General features: G+C 48.7%; 1 protein-coding gene across 8 annotated transcripts in view; it reads right to left on the bottom strand.

Annotated features, from left to right (window-relative positions):
• Window positions 1-8,010: 8,010 nt before the first annotated feature.
• LOC124018277 (CREB3 regulatory factor-like) overlaps window positions 8,011-20,344 on the bottom strand; it is a 39,849-nt gene continuing 27,515 nt past the window's right edge. For 7 of the 8 annotated variants that reach the window (XM_046333545.1, XM_046333544.1, XM_046333551.1 and 4 more), the window contains 2 exons: window positions 15,142-15,273; window positions 8,011-9,609 (listed from right to left, as the gene is read on the bottom strand). In XM_046333545.1, coding sequence (XP_046189501.1) covers window positions 9,473-9,609; window positions 15,142-15,273 — 269 coding nt within the window. In that variant the 3' untranslated portion in view covers window positions 8,011-9,472. Of the gene's footprint in view, window positions 9,610-9,635; window positions 9,820-15,141; window positions 15,274-20,344 lie in introns of those variants that run through there. The other variant, XM_046333552.1, reaches the window with a different exon arrangement.

Genomic DNA, 20,344 nt, shown 5'->3' with positions numbered 1-20,344 from the left:
ACACACACACACACACACACTGATTGAGCTAAGGTGGAATTCACCTCAGACAGTGAATGGAGAGAATCGTGTTCTCCACCTACAGAAGACCAACTAGATTAGAACACGAGGTAATGCTCCATTCTTCCTGGTATGAACATGGAAAAAGTAGCAAGAATACTTTGTATTGTTGTCATCCTCGTTATAACATACTACAGTATAGGCCTAGACATTTGGCAGAAAAATGCATCCTACAAATGTGTAATACAGTGCTCACACTTGTTGAACCGTTTGTCAGTTCAAACTGGATTCAGCCCTTGTCGTCGATTTGCTCAAAGGCATTCTAGAACTGGGTTTCTAAAGGCAGTATTATCAGGAAGGATCCGTCTCTGGGATCGGCTAGCTCTCCCTGTTGGTATGTCAGAGCCCACTCGTTTAGTTTCCCTTTAGTGTGAGGCTGTGTTAGACCAGGGAGCTGGGTAAATGGCTGGTCTGAAATGGCACCCTATTCCCTATAGGGGACTACTTTTGACCAGCGCCCTACAACCTGAGTTCTATGGGCCCTGGTGAAAAGTAGTGCACTATATCTTGAACAGGGAGTCAGTTCGGATGCACCCAATCTGTGATCGACCAGATGGCTGGCTTGTCCCCCCCCCCCATATGCCAGGTGGCAAATCGGGCTGAAGGTGGAGATCTGACTCGACTACTTTCCCCTGGCACTCCCCTTCTATTCAAGGTAAAACATAAACAGTGTTCTGAGAAGCAGTGAGTGGGAGGAATGCTAGCAGAGTGTAGAGAGAGTCCTTGCCAAGACCTCCCCGCCACTCTTGCTCCATCAAAGTTAACCCAAAACACAACCCATGAAACGGTACATGAACAGGAAGGGGAAAAACAAATCCAGTTAGTGTAGGCCTAAGTGGGAGGGAAAAAACAACAGTTTGTGAGTTTGTTAGTTATTTCTACAGTTGTTGTTGTTGTTGCAGAAAGCAGCAGGAGGGCAGTGCTCCTGCCAGAGAAGAGATCGTGTGACTGTTCTGGCACGGTGTGTGTGTGTGGAGAAGAGAAGCCTCCCAGAGAGAGAAATATATAACCACAGTACAGTAACACTCACTCTCCACCATTTTACCAACACAGAGCGAGGCAATCAACCAAGGCTTGCATTCCAATATCAATACTAACCAGCTCGAAAGACATGATAGAAATGACTTTATCAGGACCAGATTACAACCAGTTCTGGTAATAAACTAGTTGTAATTATTACTTCAAGCAGCTTTTGCCCACTGGATACACAACACTATCTGCCCACTACATTGCTCCATAATACATAGTATGGACATTTGGAACACAGAGTTCCTAACTTTGAGTTGAATTTTCACTTAGTCATGTATTGAAATCAATGGGAAAATGTCACTTACGCGGAAGTTACTATTCACCCCTAAAAGAGATGATGATTATCATACTAGCCACTGTGAGCTCAAATCACAACGTGTGTTTGTGAGTTCATCATGATACACATTATGAGTCACGTTAAAAAACCATTCAGAGAGCATTGTGTTGTTTTGGGCGATTTGGAAGAGGCCTGTCCCCTAGTAAAAGGTGCCTCAACGTAATGTCAGACCTGACTGTCCATTTGGTCGTCCTCCAGTGTCTCTTCTTTTAAATCCAGCCACCATGTGTCTTTGGCATCGTGTTCCCTCATAGTGGCTCCGGGCTGCATTCAGGACTACCAAAGTTACACGGAAACGTTCCAGATTGAAGCCCGTTTTTGTACTGTGTTAATAACCATCCCGTGTCTTCTTGCTCTGTTTTAAACTGTTACAATGCTGCCTTCCTTCTTTCCTCTCCTCCTTAAATCATATTAGTGATAATGTCAAGGAAGAGAAGGATGGTTTTTTAAAGTATTGAAACAGGACATTGGTGTTTCTATGTATCTTCACACCTCAGTTTGAGGACCATCACCACAGCAGCAGCCGGTGCACCTGAGCGCCAAATAGTTGACGGTAAAGGACCCTTTAGTCCGCTGGTGGGGCATTCTAAAGGATGGACTTTCCATAGGTGAGAATGGAACATTGGCTCTGGAACGCAGCCCGGGTTTCTCAAGCTCGGTTCTCTTTGAAAAAACAAAACAGAACAGTATTGCTTAACATCGCCATGGTGATCTGTCACTCCCACCTCTGAAATTGTCCTGCCGTGTATTTATTTATTTCTTCTCTTGTTTGGTTGCTTTGACTTAGTACATCGTTGGGGGAAAACCTACAGACGTTTATTCCACGTTGGGTCAACATAAATTCATTGAAATGAAGTGGAAACAACGTTGATTCAACCAATCTGTGCCCAGTAGGTATGTTCATTGCTAGGTTGTTCTGTTCAGGCATACTGTACTGTAGGTTATGTGGCTTGTAGATCTAGTAGGCACTTCAAACACAACATTTGCCTTTCAACTTGAACACAACATTCCACTCTCTATGTTAACACAACATTTGCCTTTCAACGTTAAAGGCCCAGTGCAGACACAATTTAGATTTCCTGTGTTTTATATATATTTCCACTGAACGGCACGAGGTACAGGAGCGCCAAGTCTAGGTCCAAAAGGCTCCTTAACAGCTTCTTCCCCCAAGCCATAAGACTGATGAACAAAGTCAGGTACTTCATTTTCAAACAGAAATATTTGATATTAAGATAAAATGGCTGCATTGGACCTTTAACACAAAGTTTCAACTTCAGCACAACATTGCTCTTTCAAGGTTAACACAACGGTGCTCTTTCAAGGTTAACACAACGGTGCTCTTTCAAGGTTAACACAACGGTGCTCTTTCAAGGTTAACACAACGGTGCTCTTTCTAGGTTAACACAACGGTGCTCTTTCAAGGTTAACACAACGGTGCTCTTTCAAGGTTAACACAACGTGCTCTTTCAAGGTTAACACAACGGTGCTCTTTCAAGGTTAACACAACAGTGCTCTTTCAAGGTTAACACAACGGTGCTCTTTCTAGGTTAACACAACGGTGCTCTTTCAAGGTTAACACAACGGTGCTCTTTCAAGGTTAACACAACGGTGCTCTTTCAAGGTTAACACAACAGTGCTCTTTCAAGGTTAACACAACGGTGCTCTTTCAAGGTTAACACAACGGTTCTTTCAAGGTTAACACAACGGTGCTCTTTCAAGGTTAACACAACGGTGCTCTTTCAGGTTAACACAACGGTGCTCTTTCAAGGTTAACACAACGGTGCTCTTTCAAGGTTAACACAACGGTGCTCTTTCAAGGTTAACACAACGGTGCTCTTTCAAGGTTAACACAACGGTGTCTTTCAAGGTTAACACAACGGTGCTCTTTCAAGGTTAACACAACGGTGCTCTTTCAAGGTTAACACAACGGTGCTCTTTCAAGGTTAACACAACGGTGCTCTTTCAAGGTTAACACAACGGTGCTCTTTCAAGGTTAACACAACGGTGCTCTTTCAAGGTTAACACAACGGTGCTCTTTCAAGGTTAACACAACAGTGCTCTTTCAAGGTTAACACAACGGTGCTCTTTCTAGGTTAACACAACGGTGCTCTTTCAAGGTTAACACAACGGTGCTCTTTCAAGGTTAACACAACGGTGCTCTTTCAAGGTTAACACAACGGTGCTCTTAACACAACGGTCAAGGTTAACACAACGGTGCTCTTTCAAGGTTAACACAACGGGTTAACACAACGGTGCTCTTTCAAGGTTAACACAACGGTGCTCTTTCAAGGTTAACACAACGGTGCTCTTTCAAGGTTAACACAACGGTGCTCTTTCAAGGTTAACACAACGGTGCTCTTTCAAGGTTAACACAACATTGCTCTTTCAAGGTTAACACAACGGTGCTCTTTCAAACACAACGGTGCTCTTTCAAGGTTAACACAACGGTGCTCTTAACACAACGGTGCTCTTTCAAGGTTAACACAACATGCTCTTTCAAGGTTAACACAACGGTGCTCTTTCAAGGTTAACACAACGGTGCTCTTTCAAGGTTAACACAACGGTGCTCTTTCTAGGTTAACACAACATTGCTCTTTCAAGGTTAACACAACGGTGCTCTTTCTAGGTTAACACAACGGTGCTCTTTCTAGGTTAACACAACGGTGCTCTTTCAAGGTTAACACAACATTGCTCTTTCAAGGTTAACACAACGGTGCTCTTTCAAGGTTAACACAACGGTGCTCTTTCTAGGTTAACACAACTTTGCTCTTTCTAGGTTAACACAACTTTGCTCTTTCTAGGTTAGCAGAATGTTCTGCCACATTGATGCTCAGGTGAGAAGTTAAATTTCACCAGAGCACCGTATATTATAGTATACTGAACCATATTCACCATTTACAGACCCAGACAACAATAGTTTGTGTTGCTGAAAACCATGACCAAATACAACACATAGGCTGTCAATCATCATGTTGTTTTAAAGGTGCAGATACATGACTCTTTAGGTGTTTGGTTGTACCCACCGCAGTGCAAATAGGCTGTTAATCATCATGTTGTTTTAAAGGTGCAGATACATGACTCTTTAGGTGTTTGGTTGTACCCACCGCAGTGCAAATAGGCTGTCAATCATCATGTTGTTTTAAAGGTGCAGATACATGACTCTTTAGGTGTTTGGTTGTACCCACCGCAGTGCAAATAGGCTGTTAATCATCATGTTGTGTTTTAAAGGTGCAGATACATGACTCTTTAGGTGTTTGGTTGTACCCACGGCAGTGCAAATAGGTGTTGTGACTGGCGTGACCAACGACACTCTCTGGCCTTGAAAACACAATGTTCTCTGGTCTGCATCACGTCGGACTTCTGCTACAACACCACCTTTGGCTTGGCCAACAAAGGCAGCACCATAGAGTTAGAAAGAGGGCTAATTTTTTTTTTTAAGATAGTCCCTCTTTCTAACTCTATGGGCAGAACAGAACTCAGACACTCGAGTCGCTAAAAGACCATCCCCACTTTGTGGGAGCATGGCTTTGTGAGTAAACAAAACACAAACAACTTTAACGACAAATGTAACAAAATCGCTCCACCACAATAGCTGTTGACTCTTGTTGCCTTTAAGAAAGGAAGGTGCAGTACAGGTTGACATTAGGAGTGGGACGAAGCAGACGGCGTGGAGGACAGACACATCCCTTAGTGTTCTGTTTATATCAAACACAAACACCCAGACAGCGTTATGCTGTAGCACTGAAGGCAGACCTATAGGAGCTTTCAGTCACTTCCATAGAGATGGGAAAGTGCACCCTCTATTCATCTCTATGGGCATGTCCTGTATACGCTAGCCTGCACCCTCTATTCATCTCTATGGGCATGTCCTGTATACGCTAGCCTGCACCCTCTATTCATCTCTATGGGCATGTCCTGTATACGCTAGCCTGCACCCTCTATTCATCTCTATGGGCATGTCCTGTATACGCTAGCCTGCACCCTCTATTCATCTCTATGGGCATGTCCTGTATACGCTAGCCTGCACCCTCTATTCATCTCTATGGGCATGTCCTGTATACGCTAGCCTGCACCCTCTATTCATCTCTATGGGCATGTCCTGTATACGCTAGCCTGCACCCTCTATTCATCTCTATGGGCATGTCCTGTATACGCTAGCCTGCACCCTCTATTCATCTCTATGGGCATGTCCTGTATACGCTAGCCTGCACCCTCTATTCATCTCTATGGGCATGTCCTGTATACGCTAGCCTGCACCCTCTATTCATCTCTATGGGCATGTCCTGTATACGCTAGCCTGCACCCTCTATTCATCTCTATGGGCATGTCCTGCACCCTCTATTCATCTCTATGGGCATGTCCTGTATACGCCACCCTCTATTCATCTCTATGGGCATGTCCTGTATACGCTAGCCTTACCCAACACTCCTCTCAGATTTAAATGTTAACAGTGATTTAATGTCTGATTGATGTATCAAATCAAACTTTTTTTGGCAATAATACAGGTAGCAAAAGGCATCCTTTTCATAAAGGATGTGTGAGGGTAAACATTAAAACGATCAACGTTTTTTAAATGAATCAATTCAACTTCATCTTCAGATTGATGATACAATGATTGGGTAACGGCAGTAGTAGGAGTGAGAGGGTTGGGTAGCGGCAGTAGTAGGAGGGAGAGGGTTGGGTAGCGGCAGTAGTAGGAGGGAGAGGGTTGGGTAACGGCAGTAGTAGGAGTGAGAGGGTTGGGTAACGGCAGTAGTAGGAGGGAGAGGGTTGGGTAACGGCAGTAGTAGGAGTGAGAGGGTTGGGTAGCGGCAGTAGTAGGAGTGAGAGGGTTGGGTAGCGGCAGTAGTAGGAGTGAGAGGGTTGGGTAGCGGCAGTAGTAGGAGTGAGAGGGTTGGGTAGCGGCAGTAGTAGGAGGGAGAGGGTTGGGTAGCGGCAGTAGTAGGAGGGAGAGGGTTGGGTAGCGGCAGTAGTAGGAGTGAGAGGGTTGGGTAACGGCAGTAGTAGGAGGGAGAGGGTTGGGTAACGGCAGTAGTAGGAGGGAGAGGGTTGGGTAACGGCAGTAGTAGGAGGGAGAGGGTTGGGTAGCGGCAGTAGTAGGAGGGAGAGGGTTGGGTAGCGGCAGTAGTAGGAGTGAGAGGGTTGGGTAACGGCAGTAGTAGGAGGGAGGGGTTGGGTAACGGCAGTAGTAGGAGGGAGAGGGTTGGGTAACGGCAGTAGTAGGAGGGAGAGGGTTGGGTAACGGCAGTAGTAGGAGGGAGAGGGTTGGGTAGTAGGAGGGAGAGGGTTGGGTAACGGCAGTAGTAGGAGGGAGAGGGTTGGGTAACGGCAGTAGTAGGAGGGAGAGGGTTGGGTAACGGCAGTAGTAGGAGGGAGAGGGTTGGGTAACGGCAGTAGTAGGAGGGAGAGGGTTGGGTAACGGCAGTAGTAGGAGGGAGAGGGTTGGGTAACGGCAGTAGTAGGAGGGAGAGGGTTGGGTAGGGTAGTAGGAGGGAGAGGGTTGGGTAACGGCAGTAGTAGGAGGGAGAGGGGTTGGGTAACGGCAGTAGTAGGAGGGAGAGGGTTGGGTAACGGCAGTAGTAGGAGTGAGAGGGTTGGGTAACGGCAGTAGTAGGAGGGAGAGGGTTGGGTAACGGCAGTAGTAGGAGGGAGAGGGTTGGGTAACGGCAGTAGTAGGAGGGAGAGGGTTGGGTAACGGCAGTAGTAGGAGTGAGAGGGTTGGGTAACGGCAGTAGTAGGAGTGAGAGGGTTGGGTAACGGCAGTAGTAGGAGGGAGAGGGTTGGGTAACGGCAGTAGTAGGAGTGAGAGGGTTGGGTAACGGCAGTAGTAGGAGGGAGAGGGTTGGGTAACGGCAGTAGTAGGAGTGAGAGGGTTGGGTAACGGCAGTAGTAGGAGTGAGAGGGTTGGGTAACGGCAGTAGTAGGAGGGAGAGGGTTGGGTAACGGCAGTAGTAGGAGTGAGAGGGTTGGGTAACGGCAGTAGTAGGAGGAGAGGGTTGGGTAACGGCAGTAGTAGGAGGGAGAGGGTTGGGTAACGGCAGTAGTAGGAGGGAGAGGGTTGGGTAACGGCAGTAGTAGGAGGGAGAGGGTTGGGTAACGGCAGTAGTAGGAGGGAGAGGGTTGGGTAACGGCAGTAGTAGGAGGGAGAGGGTTGGGTAACGGCAGTAGTAGGAGGGAGAGGGTTGGGTAACGGCAGTAGTAGGAGGGAGAGGGTTGGGTAGGAGTAGTAGGAGGGAGAGGGTTGGGTAACGGCAGTAGTAGGAGGAGAGGGTTGGGTAACGGCAGTAGTAGGAGGGAGAGGGTTGGGTAACGGCAGTAGTAGGAGGAGAGGGTTGGGTAACGGCAGTAGTAGGAGTGAGAGGGTTGGGTAACGGCAGTAGTAGGAGGGAGAGGGTTGGGTAACGGCAGTAGTAGGAGGGAGAGGGTTGGGTAACGGCAGTAGTAGGAGGGAGAGGGTTGGGTAACGGCAGTAGTAGGAGGGAGAGGGTTGGGTAACGGCAGTAGTAGGAGGGAGAGGGTTGGGTAACGGCAGTAGTAGGAGGGAGAGGGTTGGGTAACGGCAGTAGTAGGAGGGAGAGGGTTGGGTAACGGCAGTAGTAGGAGGGAGAGGGTTGGGTAACGGCAGTAGTAGGAGGGAGAGGGTTGGGTAACGGCAGTAGTAGGAGGGAGAGGGTTGGGTAACGGCAGTAGTAGGAGGGAGAGGGTTGGGTAACAGCCGATCACTTCAGTTTTCATTTCAGTTCTTTGAAATGTCAGCTGTTCGTGTCATCTTTGGTCGGTTGGATTTAATAGCTACTTTTTTTAAAGTTAATTTTTCAGTCTTCTAACTGTGACGAAAGCTCCGCAAGTCTTAGCTGCTACAGTTGCTTTGATGTTTGGTGTGATCACAGTTCATCCTCTGTTGGTTCTGAGAGAAGGAACTTGCATTTTCAGGGTCATGTTCATTCGGGCACCTAACAAAATGTTTTAAGATGTTTTGCAATGGAAAAACAAACATTTGCATTTCTTATTGGAGAAGTCCAGGTAATATTCCCTGTTTCAGTCATTTTTGTTACGTTTGGTGCCTGATGAACAGGAACCAGGTATTTCTCAAAGGGGAATAGACAGGATACAGCTACGAATCAAAGTGCTCATCTATGCCCTCTGTGGCAAGCACCAATTATGTCGCTCGCTGGTCAAAAGAGGCTCCTCCCACTGATCTTTACTAGCAGGGTTGATTCCAGAAGGGTGTAACCAAGCCTGCTAAACGTTGCAGATAGCAATGTTGTGAATAGAGAAGACATTACTCCTTACTCTAGATGTCAGAGATGCATGTCTGTTCCATACAGTCTATTTTTTTCTGAGCCTTCCAAGGAACGTTGTGGCCTACTGAACATGACCCCCCCCCCGTCCCCCCACTTCTCTTTTTACCCTACCCTCATACCAACTTCTCTATCATCTACAAACAGTGCAATGTCTATTCATATAGGCACAATGGGATACCAATACAGTTTACTGAAGAAGGGAGAGATTAAACCAACCACACACATTCATACTACACACACACACGCACACACACACAGTCACATAGAGACACAGATCAGCTGACTCACACACATGGTCAGCAGCTAGCCTGTGTTGGTGATTAGCTGAAGGTAAGGAGTTACAGAGCGCTACTGAAGAGACAGAAGGAAACAGAGCTGAAACCGAGGAGGGTTGAACTCAAACCTCAGTCTGCCACACCTCCTCCATCTGCCCCTCCCTCTCTTTCTCCATCCCTTTCTCCATCCACCTATTCTCCAGGTGACAAGAGTGTAGTGGGGGACGGTAGGAGTGGGTGGCTGTGTCCGATGGGTGTCGCAGGGGAGCTGGTGGTGTTGGCCAGTCCATTAGGCAGCTGTCTCCCCTCCTGGTCCAGGGTGGGGCAGGGGTGATGGGGGGTACATTAGGCAGCTGTCCCCTCTCCCGATCCAGGGTGGGGCAGGGGTGATATGGGGGGGGGGTACATTAGGCAGCTGTCTCCTCTCCCGGTCCAGGGGGGGGGGGGTCAGGGGTGATGGGGGTACATTAGGCAGCTGTCCCCTCTCCCGGTGCAGAGGGGGTCTGTGTGTCTTTGCCCTTGGCCCCAGCCTTGGTCAGCCCCCCTCCACTCACCTCCAGGATCCTCTGGACAAACTCTTTGGTCCGTCCAGCCACTAGAGGACCTGAGAACACACAGATGTTGAGGTTAGAATAGAGATACAAGCTCTTTGGTCCATCCAGCCACTAGAGGACCTGAGAACACACAGATGTTGAGGTTAGAATAGAGATATATGCTCTTTGGTCCGTCCAGCCACTAGAGGACCTGAGAACACACAGATGTTGAGGTTAGAATAGAGATACAAGCTCTTTGGTCCGTCCAGCCACTAGAGGACCTGAGAACACACAGATGTTGAGGTTAGAATAGAGATACAGAAGAAGAGAGACGTCTTTTCCCCCTGTTGAACTCTGTATCTTCACGCTTCTAATTTGTGTCTTCCTCTCTCCCTTCCTTTCCATCCACCCCCCTCCATCTACTTCTCTCCCTTCCTTTCCCTCCATCCACCTCCCTCCATCTACCCCTCTCCCTTCCTTTCCCTCTGTCCCCTCTCTCAATCTACCCCTCTCCCTTCCTTTCCCTCGTCCCCTCCCTCCATCTACTTCTCTCCCTTTCCCTCCGTCCCCCCCTCCATCTACCTCTCTCCCTCAATCTTCATCTCTCCCTTCCTTTCCCTCTGTCCCCTCCCTCCATCTACCTCTCTCCCTTCCTTTCCCTCCATCCCCTCCCTCCATCTACCTCTCTCCCTCAATCTTCATCTCTCCCTTCCTTTCCCTCTGTCCCCTCCCTCCATCTACCTCTCTCCCTTCCTTTCCCTCCGTCCCCTCCCTCCATCTACCTCTCTCCCTTCCTTTCCCTCCGTCCCCTCCCTCCATCTACCTCTCTCCCTTCCTTTCCCTCCGTCCCCTCCCTCCATCTACCTCTCTCCCTTCCATTCCCTCTCTCCCTTCCTTTCCCTCCATCTCTCCCTCCCTCCCTTCCTTCCTTTTCCTCCCTCCTTTCCATTCCCTTCCTTTCCCTCCCTTCCTTTCCCTCCCTTCCTTTCCATCTCTCCCTTCCCTCCATCTCTCCCTTCCCTCCATCTCTCCCTTCCCTCCATCTCTCCCTTCCCTCCATCTCTCCCTTCCCTCCATCTCTCCCTTCCTTCCCTTACTTTCCCTCCTTTCCCTTCCCTTCCTTTCCCTCCCTTCCCTTCCTTTCTCTCCCTTACTTTCCCTCCCTTCCCTTCCTTTCTCTCCCTTACTTTCCCTCCATCTCTCCCTTCCTTTCCCTCCCTCCCCTTCCTTTCCCTCCCTTCCCTTCATCTCTCCCTTCCCTCCATCTCTCCCTTCCCTCCATCTCTCCCCTCCCTCCATCTCTCCCTTCCTTTCCCTCCCTCCATCTCTCCCTTCCTTTCCCTCCCTCTCTCCCTCCCCTTCCACTCCCTCCCCTCCATCTCTCCCTTCCCTCCATCTCTCCCTTCCCTCCATCTCTCCCTTCCCTCCATCTCTCCCCTCCCTCCATCTCTCCCTTCCTTTCCCTCCCTCCATCTCTCCCTTCCTTTCCCTCCCTCTCTCCCTCCCCCTCCCTCCATCTCTCCCTTCCCTCCATCTCTCCCTTCCCTCCATCTCTCCCTTCCCTTCCATTCCCTTTCCTTTCCCTCCATCTCTCCCTCCATCTACCTCTCTCCCTCAATCTTCATCTCTCCCTTCCTTTCCCTCTGTCCCCTCCCTCCATCTACCTCTCTCCCTTCCTTTCCCTCCGTCCCCTCCCTCCATCTACCTCTCTCCCTTCCATTCCCTCCCTTCCTTTCCCTCCATCTCTCTCTCTCTCCCTTCCTTCCTTCCTTTTCCTCCCTCCTTTCCATTCCCTTCCTTTCCCTCCCCTTCCTTTCCCTCCCTTCCTTTCCCTCCCTTCCTTCCTTTCCCTCCCCTTCCCTCCATCTCTCCCTTCCCTCCATCTCTCCCTTCCCTCCATCTCTCCCTTCCCTCCATCTCTCCCTTCCATTCCATCTCTCCCTTCCCTCCATCTCCCTCCCTTTCCCTCCCTTCCCTTCCCTTCCCTTCCTTTCCCTCCCTTCCCTTTCCCTTTCCTCTTCCCTCCCTTTCCTTTCCCTCTTTCCTCCCTTTCCTTCCCTTCCCTTACCTCCTCCTTCCCTTCCCTTCCTTTCCCTCCCTTCCCTTCCTTTCTCTCCCTTACTTTCCCTCCCTTCCCTTCCTTTCCCTCCCTTCCCTTTCCTTCCCTTACTTTCCTCCCTTTCCCTTCCCTTCCTTTCCCTCCCTTTCCTTTCCCTCCCTTACTTTCCCTCCATCTCTCCCTTCCTTTCCCTCCCTCCCCTTCCTTTCCCTCCCTTCCCTTCATCTCTCCCTTCCCTCCATCTCTCCCTTCCCTCCATCTCTCCCCTCCCTCCATCTCTCCCTTCCTTTCCCTCCCTCCATCTCTCCCTTCCTTTCCCTCCCTCTCTCCCTCCCCTTCCACTCCCTCCCCTCCCTTCCTTTCCCTCCATCTCTCCCTTCCCTCCATCTCTCCCTTCCCTCCATCTCTCCCTTCCCTCCATCTCTCCCCTCCCTCCATCTCTCCCTTCCTTTCCCTCCCTCCATCTCTCCCTTCCTTTCCCTCCCTCTCTCCCTCCCCTTCCACTCCCTCCCCTCCCTCCCCTTCCCTCCATCTCTCCCTTCCCTCCATCTCTCCCTTCCCTTCCATTCCCTTTCCTTTCCCTCCATCTCTCCCTTCCCTCCATCTCTCCCCTCCCTCCATCTCTCCCTTCCTTTCCCTCCCTCCATCTCTCCCTTCCTTTCCCTCCCTCTCTCCCTCCCCTTCCACTCCCTCCCTTCCTTTCCCTCCATCTCCCTCCATCTTCCCTCCATCTCTCCCTTCCCTCCATCTCTCCCCTCCCTCCATCTCTCCCTTCCTTTCCCTCCCTCCATCTCTCCCTTCCTTTCCCTCCCTCTCTCCCTCCCCTTCCACTCCCTCCCCTCCCTTCCTTTCCCTCCATCTCTCCCTTCCCTCCATCTCTCCCTTCCTTTCCCTCCCTCTCTCCCTCCCCTTCCACTCCATCTCTCCCTTCCCTCCATCTCTCCCTCCCTCCCTCCCCTTCCCTCCATCTCCCTTCCCTCCATCTCTCCCTTCCCTCCATCTCTCCCTTCCCTCCATCTCTCCCTTCCCTCCATCTCTCCCTTCCCTCCATCTCTCCCTTCCCTCCATCTCTCCCTTCCCTCCATCTCTCCCTTCCCTTCCTTCCTTTTCCTCCCTTTCCTTTCCCTCCCTTACTTTCCCTCCTTTCCCTTCCCTTCCTTTCCCTCCCTTCCTTTCCCTCCTTTCCCTTCCCTTCCTTTCCCTCCCTTCCTTTCCCTCCCTTCCTTTCCCTCCCTTCCTTTCCCTCCCTTCCCTTTCCTTTCCCTTCCCTTCCTTTCCATTCCCTTCCTTTCCCTTCCCTTCCTTTCCCTCCCTTTCCTTTCCCTCCCTTACTTTCCCTCCTTTCCCTTCCCTTCCTTTCCCTCCCTTCCTTTCTCTCCCTTCCTTTCCCTTCCTTTCTCTCCCTTACTTTCCCTCCCTCTCTCCCTTCCTTTCCCTCCCCTTCCTTTCCCTCCCTTCCTTTCTTCCTTTCCCTCCCTTTCACTTCCCTTCCCTCCCCTCCATCTCTCCTTTCCCTCCATCTCTCCCTTCCTTTCCCTCCCCTTCCTTTCCCACCCTTTCCCTCCATCTCTCCCTTCCATTCCCTCCATCTCTCCCTTCCATTCCCTCCATCTCTCCCTTCCATTCCCTCCATCTCTCCCTTCCCTCCATCTCTCCCTTCCATTCCCTCCATCTCTCCCTTCCATTCCCTCCATCTCTCCCTTCCATTCCCTCCATCTCTCCCTTCCATTCCCTCCATCTCTCCCTTCCATTCCCTCCATGTCCCACGACTGGATCCTTTAGTACAGGGATCATCAACTAGATTCAGGCTGATATTTCTTGGGGCGGATGGTCAGGGGGCCGGAACATGTTTACAAATAATTAGTAGACTGGAAATTGACCACAAGAAGCCCAAACATACACTTTCCTGGTCAAAAGGTTTAGAGCACCTACTCATTCAAGGGGTTTTCTTTATTTTCTACATTGTACAATAATAGTGAGGACATCAACACTATGAAAGAACACATATGGAATCATGTAGTATCCACAAAAAAAGTGTTAAACAAATCAAAATATATTTTATTCTTTAAATAGCCTGCTTTTGCCTTGATGACAGCTTTGTGCACTCTTGAAATTCTCTCAACCAGCTTCATGAGGTAGTCACCAGGAATACATTTCAAATAACAGGTGTACCTTCTTAAAAGATAATTTGTGGAATTTCTTTCCTTCTTAATGCATTTGAGCCAATCAGTTGTGTTGTGACATGGTAGAGGGTATACAGAAGATTTACCCTATTTGGTAAAATATCCATATTATTATTATTAATATGGCAAGAACAGCTCAAATAAGCAAAGAGAAACAACAGTCCATCATTACTTTAAGACATGAAGGTCAGTCAATATGGAAAATGTCAAGAACTTTGAAAGTTCAAGTGCAGTTGCAAAAACCATCAAGTGCTATGATGACACTGTCTCTCATGAGGACCGCCACAGGAAAGGAAGACCCAGAGTTACCTCTGCTGCAGTGGATAAGCTCATTAGAGTTACCAGCCTCAGAAATTGCAGCCCAAATAAATTATTTACAAAGTTCAGGTAACAGACACATCTCAACATCAATTGTTCAGAGGAGACTGTGTGAATCAGGCCTTCGTGGTCGAATTGCTGCAAAGAAACCACTACTAAAGGACACCAATAATATGAAGAGACTTGCTTGGGCCAAGAAACATGAGCAATGGACATTAGATCGGTGGAAATTTGTCCTTTGGTCTGGAGTCTAAATTGGAGATTTTTGGTTCCAACCGCCGTGTCATTGTGAGATGTGGTGTGGGTGAACGGATGATCTCTGCATGTGTATTTCCCACCGTGAAGCCTGGAGGAGGAGGTGTTATGGTGTGGGGGTGAACGGATGATCTCTGCATGTGTATTTCCCACCGTAAGGCCTGGAGGAGGAGGTGTTATGGTGTGGGGGTGAACGGATGATCTCTGCAGGTGTATTTCCCACCGTAAAGCATGGAGGAGGAGGTGTTATGGTGTGTGGGTGAACTGATGATCTCTGCAGGTGTATTTCCCACCGTAAAGCATGGAGGAGGAGGTGTTATGGTGTGTGGGTGAACTGATGATCTCTGCATGTGTATTTCCCACCGTAAGGCATGGAGGAGGTGGTGTTATGGTGTGGGTGTGCTTTGCTGGTAACACTGCCTGTGATTTATTTAGAATTCAAGCACACTTAACCAGCATGTTTACCACAGCATTCTGCAGCGATACACCATCCCCATTTGATTTGGGTTTAGAGGGACTATCATTTGTTTTTCAACAGAACAATGACCCAACACACCTCCAGGCTGTGGAAGGGCTATTTTACCAAGAAGGAGAGTGATAACCCCGGCCTCCACCATCCCCCGACCTCAACCAAATTGAGGTGGACCGCAGAGTGAAAGAAAGCAGCCAAGTGCTCAGAGTATGTGGGAACTCCTTCAAGACCATTGGAAAAGCATTCCAGGTGAAGCTGGTTAAGAGAATGCCAAGAGTGTGCAAAGCTGTCATCATCCCCTCCCCCCCATCCTCACCACTGGACTCTTTCAGTATGTCCTCCAGTCTCTGGGTCATCCCTCGTTCATCTTTGTCCACCTCCTCTCCGCTGCGCTCCACCCTCTGACCAATCACGTCCTTGATCCTCAGCAACGCCCCCAAAAGGTTCTCTATATACACACACACACACACACACACACACACACACACACACACACACAGATCAAAATCCGTTGAAGTAGCAGTATACTATTCAGTTCATAGTATAATGAAATCAATGTGCTCTATTTGAATGGGCTTCAGTTGGCAGGCAGTTAGAAGATGGAAAATGCAGCATGATGTACTACAGTTCCCATAATGCTCTATGTCTCCTTAATACAGATAATAATCTCCCTGTAGGGGACACAGCCCTCCCCTCCTCTCCTCTCACACACATCCTTCGCTCCAGATTTCCTTCTATTGCCTCCAAAGGACAGGCTCTCTGGGAGACACTAAACACACACACACACACACACACACACACACACACACACACACACACACACACACACACACACACACACACACACACACACACAAAATCACAGTATACTATTCAGTTCACTCCCTGTACACACACACACACAGATTTCCTTCTATTGCCTCCAAAGGACAGGCTCTCTGGGAGACACACACACACACACACACACACACACACACACACACACACACACACACACACACACACACACACACACACACACACACACACACACACACAACTTTGTAGAGTAATGGAGGTCAGGCTGTCCAGAGTTGGCAGGTGTCCCAGCTCCAGTCATTTTGAAGTGAACTCCCCAGTCCACTGCTTATACACATGGAAACATGAGGCTTGTACACACATATAAAATGAGAGAAAGGGAGGAAGAGAGAGGGGAGTGTGTGTGTTTATGGGGTGATGGGGGTTGAGAGAGAGAGAGGGAGGAAATGAAGAGAGGGAGCAAATGAGGTGAAACTCCTGCCTAGCCTCTAGCTCCTAGACCTCTGTTAGTGACGGATGGAGGGAAGGAAGGGGACTAAGGCCAAATCACAAGCCCCCGCCCGTTCAGGCAGCGGAATGTTGGCCCGCCTTCTGGAATGTTTGGAATTCCAGCAACAAAAGAGCTGTTGGGAAGATTCCAACAGGTTAACCCGGGGTTGCCAGGTTTGACTGGGGAAGCGGAGGGGAGATTTGACTGGGGGAGAGGAGTGGGAGATTTGACTGGGGGAGAGGATGGAGAGCAGAGAGAGATTGTCAGGTGTGGATGGGACTTGGTAGGGGAGGGAGGTGGGGAAGTTGCCAGGTTTGGGCAGAGGAAAGGGGAGAAGAGATTTTGAGTTGCCAGGTTTGGTTTGGGGGAGGGTAGGGTTGCCAGGTTTGGTTGGGGGGGTAGGGTTGCCAGGTTTGGTTTGGGGGAGGGTAGGGTTGCCAGGTTTGGTTTGGGGGAGGGTAGGGTTGCTAGGTTTGGTTTGGGGGAGGGTAGGGTTGCCAGGTTTGGGGGAGGGTAGGGTTGCTAGGTTTGGGGGAGGGTAGGGTTGCTAGGTTTGGTTTGGGGGAGGGTAGGGTTGGTTTGGGGGAGGGTAGGTTTTTGGTTTGGGGGAGGGTAGGGATGATAGGTTTGGTTTGGGGGAGGGTAGGGTTGCCAGGTTTGGTTTGGGGGAGGGTAGGGTTGCCAGGTTTGGTTTGGGGGAGGGTATGGTTGCCAGGTTTGGGGGAGGGTATGGTTGCCAGGTTTGGGGGAGGGTAGGGTTGCCAGGTTTGGTTTGGGGGAGGGTAGGGTTGCTAGGTTTATCTGGAGGGAAAGGAGGGTTAGGTACAACTAGGGAAAGAGGGAGGGTTACACTTCAGCTCCACTATAGGCGTTGTGCTGTGTTGCATTCCCATCAGCGTCACTTCAATGCTCTACCTGATGCACAGAGCAGGTTGTTTTACAGAGGAGAGGAGCAGCGGGAGACAGCGTCTTTGTTCTATGTTCTACCTGATACACAGAGCAGGTTGTTTTACAGAGGAGAGGAGCAGTGGGAGACAGCGTCTTTGTTCTATGTTCTACCTGATACACAGAGCAGGTTGTTTTACAGAGGAGAGGAGCAGCGGGAGACAGCGTCTTTGTTCTATGTTCTACCTGATACACAGAGCAGGTTGTTTTACAGAGGAGAGGAGCAGCGGGGGACAGCGTCTTTGTTCTATGTTCTACCTGATACACAGAGCAGGTTGTTTTACAGAGGAGAGGAGCAGCGGGGGACAGCGTCTTTGTTCTATGTTCCCCTACTGCTGTACCATAGAAACCATTATGCAGATGTACAATACAGAGATGGAGGATCTTCATTTGATCCGTCTTCTGTTGCTGAGAATTTTCCTGCACAGCAGGAAATGAAAATTTGCAGTGTATTCGAGGTTTACAAAGGCTTCTAAAGTTTGTAATTTCCACTTTAAAATGTCAGACTTAATTTTCCCTAATGTAAAATGTATCAACCCCTACAAGAAATTATAATCCACATAATAATTCAGATTCCCTGTTGTTGCAGGATTATTTTCCCACTGTAGCAAACTCAGAATGAAGATCCTGCATCTGTAGCTTCCCAATGGGCACCACGTCATTTCAACGAGGAAATGTGGGTCATATTTGGTGTCTAGAAAACTGTAGGACATTACACCCTTATTTATCATTACCGCATGTCAGATGCATGAGAAATGAGCAAATGGACATGAAAACGGGTGGTATAGCCTACGCTCCAAAACGCCACGTGGGTGGACGAGAACACTGACATTTTGCCAAGGCAGAGAAGAGTGGCTGAAAGGCCCGCGGACAGCAGTGGACTCTGTCTTTACACTTCTTGGTGTTTCGTGTAACAGACGTCTCTTTCCATTCCCCGCTGCTAGGAGGTAATACGTTGTGTGTGGATGAGCGCGGACAGCCTAGTAAAGGAGACCTTGGAAGGGATTGTTGTAGGAGCGCTGCTGGGAGGTAATACGTTGTGAGTGGATGAGCGCGGACAGCCTAGTAAAGGAGACCTTGGAAGGGATTGTTGTACGAGCGCTGCTGGGGGTAGGTGTGTGGATGAGCGCGGACAGCCTAGTAAAGGAGACGTTGTGAGTGGATGAGTGGATAAGCGCGGACAGCCTAGTAAAGGAGACCTTGGAAGGGATTGTTGGATGACGAGCCTTGGAAGGGATTGTTGTACTGCTGCTGGGAGGAGGTGTGTGAGTGGATGAGCGTTGTGAGTGGATGAGCGTTGTGAGTGGATGAGCGGACAGCCTAGTAAAGGAGACCTTGGAAGGGATTGTTGTACGAGCGCTGCTGGGAGGTAATACGTTGTGAGTGGATGAGCGCGGACAGCCTAGTAAAGGAGACCTTGGAAGGGATTGTTGTACGAGCGCTGCTGGGAGGTAATACGCCTTGGAAGGGATTGTTGTACGAGCGCTGCTGGGAGGTAATACGTTGTGTGTGGATGAGCGCGGACAGCCTAGTAAAGGAGACCTTGGAAGGGATTGTTGTACGAGCGCTGCTGGGAGGTAATACGTTGTGAGTGGATGAGCGCGGACAGCCTAGTAAAGGAGACCTTGGAAGGGAAGCAGGTCCCGTACCGGGAAGAAATGGATTCTACTTTCACCCTTGGTTGAGATGTTGTTCAATCAGATTTCAAACTTCATCTTCCCACTCAAAAAGACAGCCAGAAGTAGTGGAAATCCCAGTGTTATCACTATGCTGTCAACCAACCCCCTAAAAGACAAAACCCAGTGTTATCACCATGCTTTCAACCAACCGCCTAAAAGACAAATCCCAGTGTTATCACCATGCTTTCAACCAACCGCCTAAAAGACAAATCCCAGTGTTATCACCATGCTTTCAACCAACCTCCTAAAAGACAAATCCCAGTGTTATCACTATGCTTTCAACCAACCTCCTAAAAGACAAATCCTAAAAGACAAATCCCAGTGTTATCACTATGCTTTCAACCAACCTCCTAAAAGACAAATCCCAGTGTTATCACTATGCTTTCAACCAACCTCCTAAAAGACAAATCCCAGTGTTATCACTATGCTTTCAACCAACCTCCTAAAAGACAAATCCCAGTGTTATCACTATGCTTTCAACCAACCTCCTAAAAGACAAATCCCAGTGTTATCACTATGCTTTCAACCAACCGCCTAAAAGACAAATCCCAGTGTTATCACCATGCTTTCAACCAACCTCCTAAAAGACAAATCCCAGTGTTATCACTATGCTTTCAACCAACCTCCTAAAAGACAAATCCCAGTGTTATCACTATGCTTTCAACCAACCTCCTAAAAGACAAATCCCAGTGTTATCACTATGCTTTCAACCAACCTCCTAAAAGACTAATCCCAGTGTAATCACTATGCTTTCAACCAACCTCCTAAAAGACTAATCCCAGTGTAATCACTATGCTTTCAACCAACCTCCTAAAAGACAAATCCCAGTGTAATCACTATGCTTTCAACCAACCTCCTAAAAGACAAAAGACTAATCCCAGTGTAATCACTATGCTTTCAACCCCAATCACTATGCTTTCAACCAACCTCCTAAAAGACTAATCCCAGTGTTATCACTATGCTTTCAACCAACCTCCTAAAAGACTAATCCCAGTGTAATCACTATGCTTTCAACCAACCTCCTAAAAGACTAATCCCAGTGTAATCACTATGCTTTCAACCAACCTCCTAAAAGACTAATCCCAGTTCAACCAACCAACCTCCTAAAAGACTAATCCCAGTGTAATCACTATGCTTTCAACCAACCTCCTAAAAGACTAATCCCAGTGTTATCAACTATGCTTTTTCAACCAACCTCCTAAAAGACTAATCCCAGTGTAATCACTATGCTTTCAACCAACCTCCTAAAAGACTAATCCCAGTGTATCACTATGCTTTCAACCAACCTCCTAAAAGACTAATCCCAGTGCTTTCAACCAACCTCCTAAAAGACTAATCCCAGTGTTATCACTATGCTTTCAACCAACCTCCTAAAAGACTAATCCCAGTGTTATCACTATGCTTTCAACCAACCTCCTAAAAGACTAATCCCAGTGTAATCACTATGCTTTCAACCAACCTCCTAAAAGACTAATCCCAGTGTAATCACTATGCTTTCAACCAACCGCCTAAAAGACTAATCCCAGTGTAATCACTATGCTTTCAACCAACCTCCTAAAAGACTAATCCCAGTGTTATCACTATGCTTTCAACCAACCTCCTAAAAG

This window comes from Oncorhynchus gorbuscha, unplaced genomic scaffold (genome assembly GCF_021184085.1).
Source record: "Oncorhynchus gorbuscha isolate QuinsamMale2020 ecotype Even-year unplaced genomic scaffold, OgorEven_v1.0 Un_scaffold_460, whole genome shotgun sequence".
In the NCBI taxonomy this organism is placed as follows: domain Eukaryota; kingdom Metazoa; phylum Chordata; class Actinopteri; order Salmoniformes; family Salmonidae; genus Oncorhynchus; species Oncorhynchus gorbuscha.
This window is presented reverse-complemented; position numbering and strand designations above follow the sequence as displayed.